At 39.2% G+C, this 16,445-nt stretch overlaps 1 protein-coding gene across 1 annotated transcript in view; it reads left to right on the top strand.

The window, feature by feature from the left end:
• The window catches only part of LOC121862401 (SCY1-like protein 2), a 225,703-nt gene extending 209,258 nt beyond the window's left edge, over window positions 1-16,445 (top strand). Inside the window, exons 9-11 of the mRNA XM_042360665.1 lie at window positions 5,136-5,159; window positions 10,314-10,571; window positions 15,621-16,445. Of these exons, the coding sequence (XP_042216599.1) occupies window positions 5,136-5,159; window positions 10,314-10,571; window positions 15,621-15,647 (309 nt within the window). The 3' untranslated portion in view covers window positions 15,648-16,445. The remainder of the gene's footprint in view (window positions 1-5,135; window positions 5,160-10,313; window positions 10,572-15,620) is intronic.

The raw sequence follows: 16,445 nt of genomic DNA, 5'->3' as shown, positions 1-16,445 counted from the left end.
GCAGAAATTTTTAATAAGACTTGTCCATAGCTGTGACTCACCGTCCAGAGGATGATAAGAGAGTGTAGTACTGTGCCTTTGGCTAGGATAATCCATAGTGATAACTGAAACAAAGGTTGAAATTGAAAATAAAGTGGAAAAAAATAAAAGCAAGCAACGTTCCTATAAGAAACCGAAGCACATCATTGCTGCCACAAAGAAAGTATTTTCTGTGTTTTGTAAAGAACTGTGATTGTGCATACAATCCATCATTCATAAGGGGATACAGTGTTTATGGTGATAACTAGTAAGTCTTATAAGAAGGTCGTTTAGATATCTGGATGCTGCGTCGCTCATCACGATCTTCAAGAGTGAGGTACTTCCTCGTCTGGTCCCCAAGGCATGCTAGAGACTGTCAATTGATAGAAAACGTCCAAAGGAGGGCCACCAGACTGGTACCTGCTTTATGGAACCTCAGTTACCCAAAGATTAGAACGCCTGCAACTGCCGAGCTTACAGTATACTACAGATGGGCAAGGGGCGACCTAATCGAAGTGTATAAACATTTCGGAGGGCACTACTCGGTCGAATGTACATACCTGGAGCTGGCGGACACCCTCCCTACAAGGGGTCACAACTCAAGGTTGAGGAAGCTACAAGTCCAGAAAACAGTGAGGGCAAACATTTTCGGAGTGAGAGTTGTAAACTCTTCGAACAACCTGCCAGAGTGTTGTTGCCGCACCGAGTGTGAGCTCTTTCAAGACCAGACTTGACCAACACTGGACCAGGTTCAGATATATTCAGGAGCCAGTGCATGCCCAGTACTTGCTAACAGTGTGTAACAGAGACGTGACCAACCGCCCAAGTGGCGAACGAGCCAAACAGTGGTGAAGAGGATAACAGCAAAAAAGTAGCACAACCTCCTGTCATATACTGTTAACCTAACCTCCTGTTATATACTGTTGACACTACCTCCTGTCATATACTGTTGACACAACCTCCTGTCATATACTGTTAACCTAACCTCCTGTTATATACTGTTGACACTACCTCCTGTCATATGCTGTTGACACAACCTCCTGTCATATACTGTTAACCTAACCTCCTGTTATATACTGTTGACACAACCTCCTGTCATATACTGTTGACACAACCTCCTGTCATATACTGTTAGCACAACCTCCTGTCGTATACTGTTGACACAACCTCCTGTCATATACTGTTGACACAACCTCCTGTCATATACTGTTGACACAACCTCCTGTCATATACTGTTGACCCAACCTCCTGTCGTATACTGTTGACACAACCTCCCGTCATATACTGTTGACACAACCTCCCGTCATATAATGTTGACACAACCTCCTGTCGTATACTGTTGACACAACCTCCCTGTCATATACTGTTGACACAACCTCCTGTCATATAATACTGCTGACACAACCTCCCGTCATATACTGTTGACACAACTCCCGTCATATACTGTTAACACAACCTCCTGTCGTATACTGTTGACACAACCTCCTGTCATATACTGTTGACACAACCTCCTGTCATATACTGTTGACACAACCTCCTGTCATATACTGTTGACACAACCTCCTGTCATATACTGTTGACACAACCTCCTGTCATATACCGTTAACACAACCTCCTGTCACTGTGTTGACACAACCTCCTGTCATATACTGCTGACACAACCTCCTGTCATATACTGTTAACCTAACCTCCTGTTATATACTGTTGACACAACCTCCTGTCATATACTGTTGACACAACCTCCTGTCATATACTGTTAACACAACCTCCTGTCGTATACTGTTGACACAACCTCCTGTCATATACTGTTGACACAACCTCCTGTCATATACTGTTGACACAACCTCCTGTCATATACTGTTAACCTAACCTCCTGTTATATACTGTTGACACAACCTCCTGTCATATACTGATGACACAACCTCCTGTCATATACTGTTAACACAACCTCCTGTCGTATACTGTTGACACAACCTCCTGTCATATACTGTTGACACAACCTCCTGCCATATACTGTTGACACAACCTCCTGTCGTATACTGTTGACACAACCTCCTGTCATATACTGTTGACACAACCTCCTGTCATATACTGTTGCTAAATATTATTTAGTGTACTGTACTTTTGCTTTCATTTTTTTTTAATGTTTCATTTATTATTATTTTTGGAGGTTATCATTATATGTGATATCTTATTCTTATCACATTACCGCTAGGCAAAGTTTAAAAACGCAAGATGGTAGTTTTGCAGATTCCGACCAGGATAAGGTGGAGGCGTTGAACAAATTCTTTTCCTCGGTGTTCACAAGAGAGGATGTGAACAATCTTCCTGCGTTTGAGGAAAGACGGTTTAACACAATGCTGACTAACATTGTGTTCTGGGAAGAGGTTATAAGATATAAACTGTCAAAGCTGAAGATTCACACGAGTCCCGGCCCTGATATGGTGCATCCCAGAGAACTGTGTAACGAGCTTGTGGAGCCCCCAAAGATCCTTTTCTGTAGATGCCTGGAGGAGCAAAAGGTCCCGGCGAATGGAAATGGCTTACGTGAATCTTATATTCAAGAAGGGCGACCGTCCCTCTATGAATAATTCTAGACCAGTGAGCCTGACCAGCATAGTGTGTAAAGTACAAGAGAGCATTATAAGAGATGCCATGATGGGATCTCAACTACGAAACAACCTTGTAAAGGATTGTCAATACGATTTTATGCTGGGACGATCTTGGTTAAAACAATTACTCACGGTCCTGGATGTTTGGGCTTATATTTTAGAACAAGTTCGGAATTATTGACAATATATACGTAGATTTTGCCAAGGCATTTGACAGCGCATCCCATGAAAGGCTAAAAATTAAACTGGAAGGGTACGAGATTCGGGGAAGTGTTTTAGCGTGGACCAGGATTTTTCTGCGTGACCGCAAATAGTGTGTGGTGATTAATAGTACAAAATTATTTTGTGTACCTGTGACAAGCGGGGTACCACAGGGCATTGTATTGAGCCCGTTGTTGTTTGTTTGCTTCATAAGTGATATGCCACAAGCTATACATTCCTCCATACAAATGTTTGTGTACGATGCCAAGTCATTTAGGGAAATTAAGAGCCAAACAGACTGTGAAGAGCTGCAGAAGGATCTCTGTGAGCTTCAAGAATGGTTGAAGAAATGGCTGCTAAGATTCAATGTCACGAAGTGTAAGAGGATGCACCTGGGTCACACCAACAGTAAGGAGGCGTATCATATGTCCGAACGGGACGAAGAGACTACATTATTTGAGAATTGAATGTGAAAAGGACCTGGATGTGTATGTTGATAATGAACTGAAGTTTTCGAGCCAGTGTGAGAAGAAGGTGAATCAGGCAACGAAACTAGTAGGTCTTATAAAAAGGTCGTTTAGATGTCCAGATGGTCCGTCTCCCATCACAATCTTCAAGAGTGAGGTGCTTCCCCGCCTGGAGTACTGTCACCCCGTCTGGTCCCTGAGGCATGCTAGAGACTGTCAGTTGATTGACAATGTCCAAAGGAGGGCCACCAGACTGGTGCCTGCTCTATGGAACCTCGGCTACCCAGAGAGATTAGAAAGCCTGCAACTGCCTCGCTTATACTGTACTACAGGTGGGCAAGGGGCGACCTAATCGAAGTGTATAAACATTTCGGAGGGCACTACTCGGTCGAATGTACATACCTGGAGCTGGCGGACACCCGCCCCACAAGTTCAGAAAACAGTGAACAGTGAGGGCAATTTTTTCGGAGTGAGAATTGTGAACTCTTCGAACAATCTGCCAGAGAGTGTTGTGACGGCACCGAGTATGAGCTCATTCAAGGCAAGACTTGACCAACACTGGAGCAGGTTCCGATATATTCAGGAGCCAGTGCATGCTCAGTATTTGCCAAGTGTGTAACAGAGACGTGACCAACCGCCCAAGTGGCTAAGGAGCCGATTAGTGGCGATGAGGATAACAGTAAATGTAAAATAATCTACTTGATACTTTCTTCGTTTATACTTTTCAATAATTATGCAATCTAGTGCAATGCCAACAAGTGTACTGTAGACTTTCATTTTATCTCGCGTCTAAATGATCATAATTATTCATCCTTTAGTCTATCTGATGTAATATTGTTTAGTTTACCCACTTCTCATCTTCCTTGATTAAACATTATCCTCTGTGCCATAGTGTAAGTCATTGTTTGCTCGCACAGTGTAATATTTTGTACTCTCTTTTGCTTGATGTGTCTAGTGCTGCGTTATCTATTGTAAACCTTCTCCCCTTTTTATGGTAAAACTTTTTTTTAATTTTCTTCATTTATTTAGTGAAATCCACATGACCTTTCTCAACTTAAGCTAATTAGCACATTCCTTAGGCAGAAATGAATTTTACCTCTTGTTGTATAGTTTATACTTGACAGTGAACACAGTCCTCATAACTTATTAAATTAATGCCTCATAAACAAATTTTAATTGGTTTACATGCATTAAAACATCCAGTGTTTAACAAGTTTTCCAATACAGAAATATGAAAAAAAATTTGTTTTAGATAAACATTTAGAAAATACAGTATAGAAATATTTTATACTGTACAGTAATTGCAATTGATTGATGAAACATTATACAGGTACTGTATTAAAATTGTTTAGTTACGGTCCTGTTATTATTAAATGTATAACGACTAAAGTTATTAATAATGTGTGGAAATATTTTCAAGAATATATTTTGAGAGTAAAGGATAAGAAAAAATGCGAGAACATAGATGTAAGTTTCCTTGTCAAGAATAGATTTTGCACAACATACAGTACTGCTTCTCTGCTTACAACTGTGTGTCATCAGAGGATTCACCCACCATTCTAATTCTTCTTCTTTGTAATTTTGAGATTACAGTATGTTTTATGCTTATGTTTATCCCAGTATTTATGCAACCATAAACAGGAATTGCAGAATTGAGGGTCAATTTAATTAACCATGTGCATTGTGATTTTAAAATAGCCATTATAAATCAATTCTAGTTAAATTTGCCAGCTAGAATTATTTTTTGCATAATTTTTAAACTTGATTATTATCAAATTTCATATATTTATACGTCAATTGTGTCCTCAATGTGTGTTTTTTATCGTTTCCTATGCAGACAAAGTCCCAGTCTTTTTTAAAGGTAAATTAAACAGTTACGTTCATTAGCTCCTCAATATGTATACAGCGCATGTTGTACTAAAACCATAATAACATACAGTATTTTATATTCTTGAAATAGGTAGACTTGGTGGCATCAGCGATAAGAAGCTCAGGTTTATTTATGCCAGTAATTAAGTGCCCAAGTTTATTTAAATTATTAATTTTATTTTGGTTGTTTAGTTAGATATCAGTACAGTACTGTGGGCAATGAATAACACAAAGGTTTATAATTATGAGGGTATAACCAACATAAGATTAACACGACAAAGAGGTGTTGCATCTCAACCACAACTAAGTTTCATATTGTCTCAGCATAACAGGAAAGAAACCAACTGCTTTTGTATTTCCGATGTCCACATATTCTAAATTCTGTATTAATCCTGACTTCATGAGACAACTTTTGCCTGCAAAGCCTAGCTAACACAGCTTATTGTTCTTTTTTTTTTAAAGTATATAAAGAAAATTTGTATTTGAACAGTAAATCACTGATGGCACTATAGTACAGTACGTTACAGTAAATATGTATCAGAGAAGTATGTTTGGGTATTGAGTGTACAATATACTGTACTGGTAAAGATGTTAAGAGACCATGGCTCTAAGGTAAGATGCTTTATGTTGTTTTTGTAAAAAAATTTCTGAAATGGTGCAATTCTGACCAGTGTCTGTTCAGCCTGTATTGATTATATTCACTCCTAGAATTCTGTATTGTTTCAATAATGCTGAAACGTAGGCATATCCCAGTTATTTTCATTTGCAGTATACAGTATTTAAAAAAATATATAATTTTATCAGTACTATATCTCAGAAGTGTTACAAAGCCTGTATTGTCATAATTATTTTGATAGATAATCTTTTTCTCTTTTATTTTCAATTTATTTTTACTCTTATTTTTTTCGTCCCCCAGGCCTGGTTGTGGATTGATGACCTGTGCCCGGGTGGACTATTCCTTGTAAAAAAAAATGCTCTTTTTTGCAGGTGCCTTTTCACTTCATGATATTACTGAATGACTTTTGCCTTTTGAAAACTGGCTTTTTTCCAAAAGACATTCTGTGTAGTGCTACCAAAATCTGTACTGTATACAGTTAAGTGTAGCACTAACAAACAGGCATGGACCATTACACAAAGGAGCTAGGGACCTCAATAAGCCATTATTAAGTGGTCGATCGTACATTGATACGTATTGATAATTTATGGAGAAAATAGGTTCGGTTCCGGAGCCCCAGAAGAGCCCAAATAAGTTGTATATCCTGCCGCTATAATGATTAAATAAAGTCTAAATAACTCAAATAATTTATAAATACTGTAGACTTAAAGTCAATAAATTTATACAAAATAATTTACCTAATATGAATGTGCGTGCGTGCTTGCATGCGTGATCTTTGCTGGCCGCAGATACAGGAAAAGTGCAGAGAACAGCATCATGACCTGTACATGGCCTTCATCAACCTAACCAAGGCTTTCAACTCATACAACAGGGAAACCCTCTGGCGGACCTTCAGCCGTTTTTGCTGCCCACCAAAATTCATCGCCATTGTGAGGCAACTCCACGATGGCATGAACGGCAGTGTCCTGCACAATGGCACCCAGTCTGAGTTCTTCCCCACCCAAACGGGGGTAAAACAAGGCTGTGTACTGGCACCAACTCTCTCTTCCATTTTCTTGGCTGCCTTCCTTACTCGTGTCAGTGCCAATTCAGCCGATGGGGTGACAGGAAGTGTATGGAAGTAGTGTGTGGTGATGAATGACATGAAATCATCATGCGTTCCCATGACAAGCAGGGTACCACAGGGGAGTGTACTAGGCCATCTGCTGTTTGTTTGTTTCATAAATGACATGCCAGAAGCTATACACTCTTCCATATAAATGTTTGTAGATGATGCCAAGTTAATCAGGGAAATTGACGGTAAGAACCAAACGGACTGTGAATAGTCCAGAAAGATCTGTGTCAGCTTCAGGAGTGGAGAAAGGATTGGTTGTTAGGATTCAATGTCATGAAATACAAAAGGATGCACCTATGTTGCACCAAGAGTAAAGAGGCATATCATATGTCTCAATAGGGATTCAGCATTAAGGGGGACCAAATGTGAGAAAGACCTGGGTGTGTATGCAGACAATGAACTGAAGTTCTTAGACCATTGTGAGAAGATGAACAAGAATCGAACAACTAAGCTTGTGGGTCTTATAAGAAGAGCATTCAGATACCTTGATGACTCGTTCCTCATAACGCTCTTCAGGAGTGAGGTACTTCCCCGTGTGGAGTAGTCATCCCATCTGGTTTCCAAGATGTACTAAAGATTGTCAGTTGATTGAAATCATCCAGATGGGGGTGACCAGACTGGTGCCTGCACTATGGCACCTCAGGTACCCAGAGAGATTAGAACACTTGAAATTGCCTAGCTTATACTACTGTATAGTCCGGCAAGGGGCGACTTAATAAAAGTTTATAAACACCTCAGGGGACATTACTCAGTCGAGTGTTAATACTTGCACCTGGCAGATGCCCGCCCTACTAGAGGTCACACTTAACGTTGAAGAAGTTGAAGAAGCCACAAGTTCGGAAAATTGTCAGGACAAACTTGTTTTCAGAGTGAGAGTTGTGAACTCTTGGAACAATCTGCCAGAGAGTGTTGTGAAAGCACTGCTTGTGAGCTCATTCAAGACCAGACTTGATCTACAAGGGAGCAGGTACAGATACATTCTGGAACCAGTCCTTGCCAACAGTGCGTAATAGAGACCGACCGCCCAAGCGGCTAACAGGCTGATAGGGAGGATAATGTAAAGTAACACAGGCATATATGGTAGATGAGTATGGCTCAGCCATATCAGTATTGTTATTATTATCCACTCTGTATCTGTATTTTTCTGGCTAAATAAGCTGTTTCAATATCTATATGAAAATCAGTATACATGTACTAAATATAAACAATGCAGGTTTACAGTGTACATAGACGGTGCAGGTATACAGTGTACATAGACGGTGCAGGTTTACAGTGTACATAGACTGTGCAGGTTTACAGTGTACAAAGACTGTGCAGGTATAGTGTACATAGACTGTGCAGGTTTACAGTGTACAGTTGTGGTCAAAAGTAATCATCCACTCTACCATCTAACCCTCACTCTTGGCTGAGTCCTTTCTGCAAGGAAAGTCACTGGTGGAGAGGGGTAATGGTCGACTTGGGGGAGGGCCATTTGTTGGGGTGTGAGAGGGTGGTATGCAATGCAAGTTGCTCATCAGGGAGAAAGGGTATTGAAGAAATCAAGGAAATCCATGAAAGAGGGAGGGGAAGGATGGATTTATGTTTTTTTTTCACAATATGGATTATCTTAGGTTTACATGAGGACCCTTATTTTATGATGTACTTTAATGTGTCATCCATTTCCTGAATTAATTTTTTTCAGGTTTTAAACAACAGTATTTAGATATTTATAATAACTTTGAAAATGGGTTGGAAATAACATTTTTTTTTATTTACCAACACAGGTCATACAGAATTTCAATAGCCTGTCTAATGCCCTCCTCACCTGTCAATCGTGGTCTCCCTGGCCTAAAATTAAAATTATTTCTTTTATATGAATTACGAGTTCAAATATGTTTTGTTTACATTACACACCTGAAATTAGGCATTCTAATTTAAACTCCGGCCAGTTTCAGTAGTTCTTAGACTCCTCCCAGTGGGTTATCCAACGTCTCGGTTTGTCTGGTGATTCCAACCTCCCTTGTAATTTCTGACAAGTTGTAGCCAGCCGCGTGCAAACCGATAAAATGTCCGCAATTTGCCAATCGACGTTCTTTAGCGTCCATCCAAGGCTGGGTGTGGTGCAGGGGCCTATACCATTGTGACTACCACTTCATCACCTCTCATTGATTTTCACAACTTTAATAAACATATTACAGGGTGGACATGTCACAGTTTATCCAACAAATTTTTTTTTTTCCTTTTTACTCAAGAACAGTTGTGGTAAGAGGTGGAAGTGTTACTGGTGGTGAAAAAGGCCAAACAAAGCCACTCCCCTTCCTCTCTTATGTTGTCATATCAGAGGCTTTCCTTCACAGAAGCCAGATGACTTATTAACCCTAATGAATCAGAAACATTACCTGCCAAAAGCTCACTCGCATTCCTCTCCAAAATTTCAAGTGCAGGTAAAGGCATATATAACTAAGGGAAAGTTAAGTCCATATGACACCTTCCCTTTACTTCCCTGGACACCTACCATCCTGTATGGTTGGTTATGTTGGCTATAGGCCTATTAACTGCCAGGGTCATGAAGGCCATCAACATCAAGCTACATCCACCAACCTTAACACCCTCTTCAGGTGTTAAGGATAATTCTAAACCCACATAGACTCTCACTACGTATGTGGCCCTTAACTTGCGCCTTTCTACCTTACCCAGGTCTGCCACATCTACCTCTCTTCTCATCAATACCTCCCTCACCCTCTTATGACCCATCTTGTAGAAGGGCCTTGAGCTCATGGGTGTGCTAGTAGGAGGGGTAGATGATTACTTTTGACTACGATTGTACATATACTGTGCAGGTATACAATTTCCAATAAACTTATACGGTGGCTATTGTTTTTTATGATGGCTAGTGTGAAGTATCCTATTACTTTCTCTGTAGGGGTGAATATCAAATGGAACAAAATGTCTTTTGTTTATTAAAGTTATCATAATAGATTAGTATTAAGTAGAAAGTATTTATTACACAATCATTTATTAACTCAACTGTTTACAATACTTGGGATGCTGAACATGTTGTTGTATCGTCAGAAATGTACTGTATCAGATTTATTTAATAATTTCGAAAATACTCGATCATGCATCTTGACCTCATTCTAAAGTGTCTTTTAATATTTTACTGCCTTACTTACCCTCACCTCATTTCTGTCTCTAGTGTTTACTCTGTTATTTCTATTTTTTTAATTCACACAGCAACTTAAGTCTTTAAGTAAAGCAAGATATCTATATTGCATAAAGTAAAGTACCGGTATTTCATTAAGAATGGTGTTCATATTGTAGATACAGTAGTACGTATTAACAATATGTATTCCTTAGACAAAAATTAGCGTTATATATTACCCCTGGCCAGTCAGCAGGATTACAAACCCACTTTGTCCCTCCCCCACCCCAAACAGAACTCCTCCATTGCCAATGCCAGCAAGAGTGTACCTATGTTGCTGACTCCTTCACCGGTCTCCAACCTGGGTTCTCGGAGGCAATCAACGTGTTCCATCAACTCACTAAGTGGTATAGAGTCTAGGCGGTCCTCCACGGCCTCGGTCAGCAATCCCTTAGGGTCATCGTACAAGTCTCACCGTCGGCCCTCAGCCCTCATCTCAAACTCCGCAAGCGGTAACCTCCTGCAGCAGTTGTCAGCCGGCGTGGTGAGTACAGTGAGTATACCGCCATATACACTTTCATCAGCAGTGTCGTAGGATGTTAGATGCCAGTGGATGGATCATAGCGCACAGCTAGCAGTAGCAGCTAGGTGATAGTGCACTGCGGATGTAATGCTCCGCACACCATAGTGACTGGGCTACTGTAATGTAAGTTTTTTTGCACACCGCCTGGTCTTTTCATGCTCCTTTAGTTCTTAGTTCACCAGGATGTAAAATAGTGCACAATTCTTACCCTTACCAAATATTTTAATTAAAGCTCTCCTTTAGTGTGCGAGTTCAGTTATTGACCTCTGTCATCAAATTAAACCCATATTAATGCACTCTTACCATGCTTATGATACCCTTTTGCAAATCACCTGACATAGTGCATTACCTTAAACACTATGACATCATAGTGAATAAAAACCAGTGAAATTTAATCATTTTCCTTTTATACAAACCTGTGGCCACATTGATTAAAGAAATTAATTATGTCCTGAAACAAGGACAATAAATCCTTATTCTCAGTAGAAAATTATGGTATCTTAACTTGGAGTATTCTAATCATTGTAAAATTATTCTAAGCTTTGATAAGTAAAATAATTACTACTCGTACTGTAAAACGAGCCACGCAATTTAGATATTTAAATATCCATAGAAATATGGTGGGTGAGTGGATATAACGCTTGGCTCTTGTCCAAAGAATCACCTTCACCCAGGGAAGTGAAGGTGAAGGTGGCCACACTCCCTCTTTGTATATCAAAGGCCTAGTATTTAGTGTGTTGCATCCACACTGCCTTCAATAAGCCATCACACATATTGGACACTCATAATTTGTGACAAACTTTTATAAGTATATTATAACTATTGTATAGGACTATGTTCTTATAATTCTGAACTTTACTCAGAATACTTAAAAGTAAATACTGTAATCACTAAAGTTCATACCCATGCCGGTGAAAATTAGCAAATAACAAGCTTTTTAGAAAAAATCCCCCATGATCATCTCCCAGAGAGTTGTGAGGGATCTTCCTGGGGTTGACTTTTTATATTTCTTCATAAAGGCATTAGACTCCGCGTTTCAATTCAATTCAATTCAATAAGTGACTCCACAGCTTTCCTGCTCTCACATCAGGGGCGGAGCCAGAACGTTTCTACTGGGTGTCCAGGTTAGACCCAGTGATTTTATTGGGTTGGCAAAACTGGGGTGGTGAAAAATAACTGCTTCAAATCTACAGAAAATTACTTAATGTTGTTACCCCTATCTGTGCATGGCCTCAGTGGAGTATCCCTCACACACCTACGGTAGCTAAAGACATACACCTCTGCTGCTGTTACTCATCTCTAACAAACTAATTTTATGTGACTGCACCTCTATAAACATTACAATTAGAAGGATATTTGCTTTAAATGCATATTTTATAGATAACAATTCACAAGAGAAGGTCATGTTACCAATTTATTTCCAATTTCATACAAAGGAAGAAGAGAAAAAGCAAAAAAGGCTGACAGTTTTGCAATAAGGTCAAAATGTGCATAATACAGGTAACAAACAAAAATAATATGGGGCTCTCAATAAACAAAATGAATATAAATGTAAGTGGCGTCTCTGGAGAATCCCCACTGAGCATAAAAGGCACACACCTACAGTATCTTTACTGCTCACTTAGCATCTCACTTGTGCTGTTAAATATATTATAATCCAGATTATAGCAGCTGAATTCTACGGTTCTTGTAATTTCTGGTAAAGGCATCCACAAACTTATCTAGATTGAGGGACTTTGCTCAAAACCCCCAGATCGCTCAACCTATCTTCTGACATGGTAGTTCTGAGATGTGTCTTGATCAGCTTCAGGCAGGAGAAGCTGCGCTCACATGCAGCAGTGCTGACGGGAATTGCTACTGCAATTTTACACAGCCTAAAGAACTCTTGGAAAACAGCCTTATATGGCTCAATAAACACAGCAAGCTTTAATATGCTGCATGCTATTTTTGACCTTTCTATCCAAAATTCTCTTTACTTGGTACAGCTCATGTACAAGGTCTTCAAGATCAAACCCATACATCCTAGCGAATGAAAATATACTGTAGTATCCCTTTTCACAGACTGTTTCACTAGTAGGATTTAGAGCTTGGATACCTCTCCTCATGTTACAATTTTGATTGGAAAATCCATTCCTCAGCTCATTTAGCATCATGTCCAGAACCTGGTAAAATATTCCTGTTCTGAAACTATCTTTGCTGTTCATAGTTGTTTGACTGCCTACCGTGGACAGGACACAGTGCGCCTCTAGCTTAGAGCTTAGTTTCCTCTGTCGTTTGGGAACAGTTTGCGTACAGATATTGCGCTGCTCGGCAATACCCAAAACTGTCTTCCAGATATCATCAAATACCTGCTCATTTCTATAATTTTCAAAGGTGTGAATGAGTGCCTCTACAAGGTCTACTGCCTTTGCCAAATCAAGCGATGAAGACTGGAGAATGTCAGAGAGGAATTTTGTATCTCCCAAAAGTTGTTTAAACGTTGCTAGAAACGCAATTTACTCCAAGTCAATTTGAATTAGCAGGCCCCGAGCATCTACTGACCTTTCTCCACGCTGCTCTCCAGCTATTTCTTCTGGCACACGCAATACTGCCGACAACCTGTCTATTAAATTGCGACAGGAAATATACCTGCATGCCCACCGGGTGTCACTCAACCGTTGAAGTTCTCTGGGAGCACCCGGATACATTTCAGCCTGAACATGCAGCCACGTTTGGTGCACCACTGACCCTGACATGAAGATGTACAGCTTTTGTAAAAATGAAAAGAAGCATCCAACTTCTGGGATGGCTTTTACTGTGTCAAAAAGCACAAGATTGATGCAGTGAGCGTTACAATGTACGTAAAAGGCCTGCTTTGCCACCTGGTTTACATGTGTCTGTACACCACTATGTTTGTCAATCATGACTGAAGCCCCATCATAGTGTCTGGGTGGTCAGTCGGTGGGTTTATAAAATGTTTCCCTCATGTAAACAAACGCATACACCGTCGCAAATATATGCGAAGTTAACAACTGTTGGGAACTCCTATCCATCAGCTGTGCTGGGAACTCATCTATGAATGTTAACTATTCTGCGGTTATTCATATTCATATTCATATACTTTTCATCATATATATATATATATATATATATATATATATATATATATATATATATATATATATATATATATATATATATATATATATATATATATATATATATATATATATTTATATATATATATATATATATATATATGTGTGATTTTTTCTCCGCTTTGACTGCTTCGCTTTGCGTAACTGGGGTGGCCAGAGAGGTGGCCAAGCTTCACTCTAGGGTGGCACTGGCCACCCTCGGCCACCCCGTAGCTCCGCCCGTCTCACACAGCTTTCCTGCTCACACATTCTTTTTGTTATCCTCTGAGTGAATGGGTGGGTCCTGATTCTTGATTATTTATTGGAACTGGAGATGTAATAATTCAAACACAAAAATATAATTCCAAAATTTCTTTAAAATTTTGTGAGATTACTGTAACACGAGGTATTCTTCTAGTATATACTAGACATAGTAATGTAAAAATATTTTGAAAATTTCTATACTGTACCTTAATTTTAACCCTAGACTGTTGCTGGGTGTACATACATATTGTACATAACTGTAGTTATAACTGAGTCGTGTAGTTTTTTTGTAATGTCTTCAGCTGTCTTTGGTGCTAAAACAGTATTTTTTTTCTTGTATGGGGATAATGAGATTGATAAAATATAAACCGAGAATGAAGAGAGAAAGTCACACATGAACAACGCACCACAAGACCTATCGATGACTTCTTACACACTGTTACTCTCCTGACAGGAATTCATAACAAAGCATGATTAAAAAAAATATATTTTCTTTACGTCCTGAGAAATTTTTTAGTTTTAAAAATTATTTGTTGTCTCTCTTGTTGATATTTATTAGCAGTGCTCTAGTAACACTACTGCTTATTTCATCCTTTATCCTGAATAAGGCAAAAGAGAATATGATGAAGCATTCTAGTTATTCCTTTCAAACTTTTTGTGTGTGTTAATTGTGTTAAACACAGTTCATGTTAAACACAGTTAATTAATACAGTACAGTACTGTATATTTGAACAAATTTACATAAATAATAATTTATTTCAGCTTTCTTAGTTTCTCTTTTGACTTGTATTACTTTCTTCCCCAAGCGAATGTTACTCATAGAACTTAAAAAATATTTATATAATGTTGTTAAAGAATGCATGAATGTTGACCCCACCTTCTGAGAACTACCTCAGTAAGATGCCTGTCATGTAATCATTGAATTAATGTATAGTATATTGAAGTAATTTCTTTTGCCTCTTTGCTGATTGGCTTGTTAGCCACTTGTTAATACGTATATAAGTCATGGGGGTGCTGGTGGGTGAACGGTACCGGTCTTGCCTCGCAAGCAAGATATCACGGGTTCGATTCCCGGGCCGGCGGAAGTTGTTTGGACACTCTTCCTAGTCCCCTTGGTCCCTGCTCACCTAGCAGCAAAGTAGGTACCTGCTGTAAATCGAAAGGTGCGAATTCGTATTCAGGGACAAGTTGTTGGAGCTTCCAATAACTTGCTTAGACATAAACCATTGACTCTTCAGGCTTCTACGCCCTTACTCATGAGACATAAGGCAAGCATGAACTTAGCATGCTTCCCTGTTGGGCGCTGTAAACGCTTCTGCGCTTCACCTTACACAAGGATGTAGTGGGGTGCCCAATAAAAAAAAAAATGTCATGAAGAAACCTCAAGCGAGATATTCCCATTGGAAATTTCCCATGTAAATACATTTATTATAATTATTTTCCTCCCTCCTCCACCTTTTTATAAACTGAGATGATATTTGGACTGCATTAATCTGATTTTTTTTGGACCAATTATAGCACCAGTAATCGTTTTACAATCTTGAAACTAATAAGTTTAATATTATATATTACTGTAGTATGATGTTCATTTTCTTGAAAAGCCTAATGGAAATGCTCACATTTTTTTTTCTTTTCACAGTATCAACTCTTCTCAAGCAAGTCATAAACTTGATTTGAACACCATAGAGGAGGCTTGTGGCTAGTCGACCAGATGCTTCACTTCATTGGGTTAAGAAATCCTGTATTCTCGCTGGTTGATGAAATTTTTCAAAATGAAAAGATTATGCCATAACTGGCCAATAGGATTGTCCTCCCTCATTGGCAAAAAAAAGACTGCATTTTCATTGGTCGACATTGCTTTCTGATGTATCAGAAATTGACCAGTAGGAGATGAGCCATTCTCCTTCCTCAAAATGTGATTAACTGACATGAAGTCTGTCACTGCTGCTGTGATTGGTTTTATGTTTACACCGCTCAACTCGACCATTAGACTCGGCACAGTCAAGTCATAGTGAGTGGAAATGTGTAGTAAGGATTGTTTTATGGTGGTCCCAAGTGTTTGGGTGGTGGGATAGCTTTTATTGTGGCACAGATTTACCATTGTTCTATTAACTACTAAACTGTTTGCTCTGTGGCATAAATTGTTCAAGCCCTTCTCATTCAGCTACATAATTCCTAGTTCTTAGGATATATGAAATCATTATCCTTATCACCTATCCTTACAATTCACCACTTAGATGGTGTGTGTGTGTGATATATATATATATATATATATATATATATATATACCTGTTAGCCGGAACAATTGGTGCTGAGCACTTCCGGGAATGAGGGATTTCCGGGTAACGAGACGACTCTGTCAGAGTTGGAAAAACTCTCATCCCCGTAATTTTCTGGGTAACGGAAAAATGTTCCTGGATGTTCCAGAAATTGCCCCTTACATCATCTCTCAAACCCGTAAAAA

This window comes from Homarus americanus, unplaced genomic scaffold (assembly GCF_018991925.1).
Source record: "Homarus americanus isolate GMGI-L3 unplaced genomic scaffold, GMGI_Hamer_2.0 scaffold31037, whole genome shotgun sequence".
NCBI lineage: Eukaryota > Metazoa > Arthropoda > Malacostraca > Decapoda > Nephropidae > Homarus > Homarus americanus.
This window is presented reverse-complemented; position numbering and strand designations above follow the sequence as displayed.